We start from the raw sequence: 6,763 nt of genomic DNA on the forward strand, positions 1-6,763 counted from the left end.
AATTACAGCAGCTCTACTGTTTGTTCTCATGTGAGATGTAAGTTTGAGAGTGATGCTTATTCTACCTATTGATATTTAAGAATATTCAAAAAATCATGAATATACTACCCATCTCAGGGAAGGAAGGGTCTGGGTTCCTGAGAGCATGTGTTCAGGAATCCCTGTGACCAAATATACCCAACCAATTTTGAGGTTGTTGGATCCCATTATGCTTTTTTTTTTTAATAGTTATTTATTTTTGAGAGAGAGAGTGCGAGCGGGGAAGGGGCAGAGAGAGAGAGAGGGAGAGAAATTCCCAAGGAGGCTCCACACTGTCAGCATGGAGCCCGATGCGGGGCTCGAACCCACAAACCGCGAGATCATGACCTGAGCCGAGGTTGGACGTTCAACCGACTGAGCCACCCAGGCGCCTCTCCATCACGCTTCTTTATGTCTGTCCCAGAGTATAATGAAGAATCTTCCTTTTTATTATACACATTTTGATTCACATAACAAAACAATAACGTGTTTTCTAGCATTTGCTAATTAGAATACTAATGCCTACGTGAGTTGTCTTAAAAGCATATTGACTAGTGAATGCTTTAAAAAAAATTTTTTTGCCTCTTTGTTTTGGTCTAGATTGGACATGCATTCTTCACTACTATGATAGCTTGAGTGAACACTTCTAGACCTCATTTGAACACCCACCCCTGGCAGCGCTTTAAAGTAGTCTGAGGAACTTTTAAGACAACTCTGATGTCCCACCCTCCCACCCAAAGATTCTGAACTATTGTCTGCTATGCACCCAAAGTTGCGAACCACTGGCGTAGCGAATGTTTTCGGTACTTCAAGCATTTCCAACGGGAGATCTCAAATAATCTACTTTCCAGAGTTGGATGGTCTCAATATCTCCAAAGTTTAACACAATGGCATAGTGATTATTGCTGCGTGATAAATTGCCACCGCTTAAGGCTGAACCCAACCCAACCAACTTTGATTATTTCACGGTTTCTGTGGGTTAGGAGTCAGGGCACAGCTTAGCCGGGTCCTCTGCCGAGGGTCGCATGAGGCTGTGATCGAGGTGTCCACCCAGACCGGAGTCTCATCTGGAGATTCCTCCGGGGAGGGAGTCCCGTCATCACCTGCATGCTTGTTAGCTGCATTGAGTGGCTTGTAGCCGTAGGACTGAGAGCGTCTGCATTTTTGCCGGCTGCCTACCAGAGCCTGACCTCAGCCTCTGGAGCCTTCCCTGCAAGTTCCCTGCCCTGTAAGGTTTCCCACCCTGACCGCTCACTGCCTCACGGCCGGCAGGAAGAGGGACGGACAGTCCCATAAAACAGGGGCTGCAGCCTTATGTAACAGAATCCCATAATCAGGTACAGCGTATCACCTTTGTTCCATTTTGTTTGTTAAAAACAAGTCACAGGCCCTACCCACAAACAGTGGAAGGGGGTCACACAAAGGCATAGACCCCCAGCAGCGGAGATCACTTAAGACTCTTCTAGCCTCATAGAAACAAGCGTATGCACACCACAGATGTGTGAGTCAGCAGTATCTCAGTAGCAAGTTTTCCTTAAAATACGTAACACCAACAGGGCACCCGGGTGACTCGGTTGGGCGTCCGACTTCGGTTTAGGTCATGATCGCATGGGTCGTGGGTTTGAGCCCCGCGTCGGGCTCTGCGCTGGCAGCTCGGAGCCCGCTTCGGATTCTGTGTCTCGCTCTCTCTCTCTCTCTCTCTCTCTCTCTCTCTGCCCCTCCCCCACTCACGCTCTGTCTCTGTCCCTCTCTCTCAAAAAAAATAAACATTAATAAAAAATAAATTCAGGAAAAACACACGTAAGCATTTAACTACTCTATGACAGGTCTATACTGCCTATCCTTTTAAAATAATTAAATTATTAGCATGAAGTGAGGGCGTGACCACGTTGTAGTTCTGAAGGTAAGTGTGAGGGCATTAACTGAAAGTGACGCTGATCGATCTTTAGGACGAGGGCATAAAACTGCTGTATCTAAAGGATGTATGGACTTAGAAGTAAACTCAGTGCTATAGTACCATTTGGTTTCTAATTTTCTGGTGAGATATATATATATATGATGAAATATATATAGGATGTAACATGATGTAATATATATATGATGTAATTGATATATAGAGAGAGATGATGTAAATGACGCTCTATATTATAGTAGATTATGAAGCTTATATTCTGACTATGTTTTTCCTTTCTCTCCTCTCACTAGGTGTGATAGCCGTTGTGATATTTATCTTGCTCTGCATCACGGCCATAGCTATACGCATTTACCAACAGAGATGGTTGTACCACAAAAATGAATCGAATATTCCAAAACACGGAGACAATGCCGAGACCGCTCTGAGAAGTGAGCTCAATCTGCAAAGTACAGTCAGTGAAAGCCAGAAGGAGTATTTCTTCTGATGGGCAGTAGAGGCTCACTCATGCATGGCCCTGGTGACGCGACTTTTCGGGCTGAGCCAGGGGCTCCCAGGGGATGACGCCCCCTCTTGTCCTCTTGGGACAGACGGTGGCCGTGGGGCGCTGTCAGCTTGCTCGTGTGTGGCCCCAGGAGGCCCTGCTCAGTGCTGCTTCATGATCTATTGATGTAAAAGTGACTTCGGTGTGCTCATTAATCACTGTGTGGCAGTTTCTGACTGTTCTGACCTGATCTTTGAAAATTCAAATGTATTTTGCATAATGACTCTGGGTGTTAAGTGAGGGCAAGGATTTGAGCTGTGGCTCTACTCGCTTAAGACGGAGACACAGACGTTTATAAAAGTCAGAGTTGGACTCTGATGTGCGTTGTGTGGAGGTCTGTATTTTGCTTCCCTTATCGATCACCTGCTGACACTTGTAAAGCAGGAAGTGTTTCTCAGATGGTGTTTGAGTGGTTTCCATCTTCCTGCACACCAGAGCCTGGTGGCCAAAAATGCATTCGAGACTTGGAAAAGAACATTTTTTGGCTGCTTGTTTTTACTATTTGTCTCTTTTAAGTCCGTTTGCATACGTTTTAGTGACGAAGTGCATCTTGAATGTCAGCTACGAAATTCTAGTCTTCTGTTCATTTATGGAACAGAAAAATGCATAGGTAGCAAAGTGTGTAAAGCATTCTGATCTGCAATATTTGCTTATTTTATTCTGTAACTGCTCATTTTAATCTTTGTAAATTATGATAAAGATGACCTCATGATCTCCCCCAAAACATCTATTTTCTAACTAAACCTGTGCCCAGGTATGAACTCTATATTTAACACTGCAAATGTATCCTTCACCCGTTTCATTTAAATGAAATATAATCTTGAATTTATTTCCTTCAAATGTGGGGTGATTAGGTCACTATTATTTGTTGTCCTGTGGTTCCCTTTTTTCTGAGGTGGTCACAACAATCTGGTTTCTTACGACTGTCTTTTCATTTACTAGGGAAGAGTCACAATTTGGAACTAAAGCTCTCCATTTCTTTTTCTAAATCCTGAACTGATCCAGGCAAACCCTGGATTCCCCGAAGGTGGAAGGATGCTTTTGCGAAGGGAGGGCGCGGGCTGTAGGATCTGAGTTGAATCTGGCGTTCTGCTCAAGCATCTGGGATCTCGGGGTCCGCTTCCATTAGAGGCCCCCAAATCGACCAGCTCATTTCATAGTAGGGTATATTTGCATCCGAGGGGAGCAAAGAACGTACACGAACCGCGGGAACCGTGCCAGGAACTCCTTTCGTGGCAGTGGTCACGAAATGACTGTGTGCAGCCCACCATTTGCACCCAACAGCCAGTTACACAAATGATGTGCCGCCCTCTTCAGATGCCACTTGGCCACGTGCCTGCTGGGAATCAGATTGCTCCCTTTGACCCCAATGGGACCACCTGGGACTATACACATTTAGCCTTGCTATTACTTTTGAGCGCACACCTACTTTTCTGTGATTTTTTTTAAAGAATAGAAACAGTCTCTATACTAAGTCTTTTCTCAAGAAAACCCCTTTTTTTGTTTCTTAGGGTTTCATATTAGTTTTCTATGAGGTGTAACAAACCACCACAATGTAGTGGTTTAACGCGACACATGTTTAGTGTCTCACTGTTTCTGTGGATCAGGAGCTAGGCATGGGTTTTCTGTTTCCTAAAAAAGCTGTAATGAAGTGTCAGCCCGGGCTGTGTTCTCATCTGGAGACTCAGCTAGGGAGTCCTCGTTCTTAACGGTTATTGACGACATTCCGTTCCGTAGTTCTGGAAGATTCACGGAAGCCTGCTTCTGTTCAGGGCTAGCAAGAGAGAGAGCTACTCTAGAGGAAGTCTGCAAATACGAGGGAGTTTTATGGAACATAAAATGATGATGGGAGTGACAGCCCATCTCCTTTGCCAAATTCTGTTGGTTGAAAGCAAGTCACAGGTCCTGCCCACGCTCAAGAGGAGGGGTTTACGTAGGACTTGTAACCGGCAGGCTGAGATCATGGGGTCCCTTTAAAGTCACTCTCTACACTACTATATCTTTATTGAAGTTTCTTTAAGTGAGCGATGAAGGATTTTCGGGATCTCAACATAGTAATACATGAGAAACCTACCTTGGTGAATGGTATCCGTACCTTTCACCCAAAAGGTCTGCGCAGGTCGGGGAAGGATTCAACGCAAAATCGTGGGCCCTGTTGCTTCTACGGAATGCATAGTTGAATGTGAACATCCTGAAATCGTTGCAACTTTAACAGATGATCATGTTGAGTTCCAAGAGAATTCATCACTTTGGTAGCTGGAATTTTACAGATTTATAGATAGGGCAATCCGTTGTACTCTGCTCTCTTTTTAAAAGAGAAAACAAAATGTTTCTACCAAATTGCGGTGATGTATAATCCACTTTACCGATTTGTAAACGTCAACCTGCTTATTTGTTAATAAAATAACGTTTTTGAATTAAATTAGGAAAATATTTTTAAGAGAAATTGACTGGAATTTGAATTGTGAATTATATTGTTTTTTCCCCTAATCTATTAAAAAATGTGCAAATGTCTCCATTCTGTAATGGTGTGTGTGCTACGTTACCCGTACTGTCTACAGAGAGAACACTGTGGTATGTTAATATTATTCGTGATGGTATTTAAATTATCAAACACAGAGTAAAACACAAAGTACCTAATAGGCACTGATTATTACCAGCTAAAATACCCGTGAAGGTAGAAGTCTAAACCTTTGCCAGAGAACAATAATTTAACAACCAGTAAGTTATTTGTTGAGTTGAATGTTTACGATACACTCAAAACTGGTTAAACGTGATTTTCCCCAGAGTTGAGTTTCTAGAGCACTCTAAATATACAAATTCCAGTTGTAAATAACATCCTGCTATGAAATAAATGTTGAAAGATCTTAATTCCCCAAGATTTATTTCCCGGTAGAAAAGGAAAATAGTTGGGAATTAACACTTATTATTGGGACTGGCACTTGAGAACTTCTGTTTGCTCCATTATTAAGCGAAGACCCCCCTCCCCCCCCCCCCCCCCCGCTTCATTCCCTCCCCAGTATTATTTAACAATGTCGAAAAACCTATCAGGGCATTCTGTTTGTCTAGAATAATCCCTGCTTCGGGAACTTTTTCACTTTCTTTCCTGTAGCACATCCGATAGGTAGTTGTTTTCAACGGGCTTTCTGAAAATAAACTATTAAGTTCATGGCTCTTGAAGGAGCACAACAAATATGATTGCAGCGTTTTCCATATCGAGTATACAGTTGCTCTGACGATGCAGCTGGGTTATCGAAATAGTCGACCGCCAAGGGAGATGCGGTGGACCCATGTTGAATGAAAACATGTTCACTGGGTTGCTTAATCTATTGTTTTGCAATCCACGTACTAACCTGGATTGGGTTAAAGAATCCTTTGGCGCCTTCAATAGATCCTGGCTGATTCCCCCTTCCCCCGCCAAGCTCGTAATGTGTGGCAACACGGAAGAAAGGATTAGAAAGGAAGTGATAAACATGAAGCGGTGTGGAGGTGGATTATGTGTGTAGGCGAGCCCACGGGCACATTTCCGAGCTCCAGGTCATTAACAGATTCTGTGCACGTCGAAAATACTACAGCTGAATAAAAATGGTATTAGTGATAGATCTTTGGGCTACTTAAACCTGCATATGAGAATGACTCCTTTTGGGGAAGATGAAAGTATCCATAAGCACTGGTTTGGCAAATTCAAGTTCAGAGAAAGTATCGAGTTGTTATTTAAAAAAATCCTTATTCTCAGAATCCTAGAGATTTCCCATTAGCAGGGACATGAACTGCCTTGCCGTGCAAACTTTGTCTCGCCTCTGCTCAGGCTCTCTAAGCAAGTCCAGGTTGCTTTTTCCAAGGAAACAGCTTTATTAGCAAGTGAGTTCAGATTACAAGATCCTTGTTTTTTCTACTGGGCAAGTTGTCTGGGTGTAGCTCCTGCTAGAGTTACTGCTGTAACTGACATTCTTTGGAATAGCAGCCATAATAATGTGGTGTAACTTTCAGCGTACGATACGGGTTGTGCTTTAGGAAGAGAGGTCTGTGTTCCCGGGCCGTGTGGCCGGATGTATCATACACAAATCACACGGCTGGGTAAGCTGGAGGGCTTACTTCCTGTAAACCTTCTGCTTCAAAATTACTAATAATGACTACCTTTGCCACCCTTTGATCGTGACCGAAAAATGATCCGGATTCACTCTATTGTATCGTCATTTGTGTTAAAAGGATGAGACCCTGGACTCAGCTAATCATGTACTTTGTGAATACAAATGCCCCTGTCTCAGGTCTGCCCTTGCCTTTAGATT

The 6,763-nt window shown here is 43.4% G+C and overlaps 1 protein-coding gene across 7 annotated transcripts in view; it reads left to right on the forward strand.

Annotated features, from left to right (window-relative positions):
• LOC101096853 (contactin-associated protein-like 3) overlaps positions 1–4,988 on the forward strand; it is a 195,586-nt gene extending 190,598 nt beyond the window's left edge. For all 7 annotated transcript variants that reach the window (XM_045042673.1, XM_045042675.1, XM_045042677.1 and 4 more), the window contains one exon: positions 2,224–4,988. In XM_045042673.1, the coding sequence (XP_044898608.1) occupies positions 2,224–2,417 (194 nt within the window). In that variant the 3' untranslated portion in view covers positions 2,418–4,988. The remainder of the gene's footprint in view (positions 1–2,223) is intronic.
• The last annotated feature ends 1,775 nt before the right edge of the window (positions 4,989–6,763 follow it).

Source organism: Felis catus, chromosome D4, assembly GCF_018350175.1.
Source record: "Felis catus isolate Fca126 chromosome D4, F.catus_Fca126_mat1.0, whole genome shotgun sequence".
Classification (NCBI taxonomy): domain Eukaryota; kingdom Metazoa; phylum Chordata; class Mammalia; order Carnivora; family Felidae; genus Felis; species Felis catus.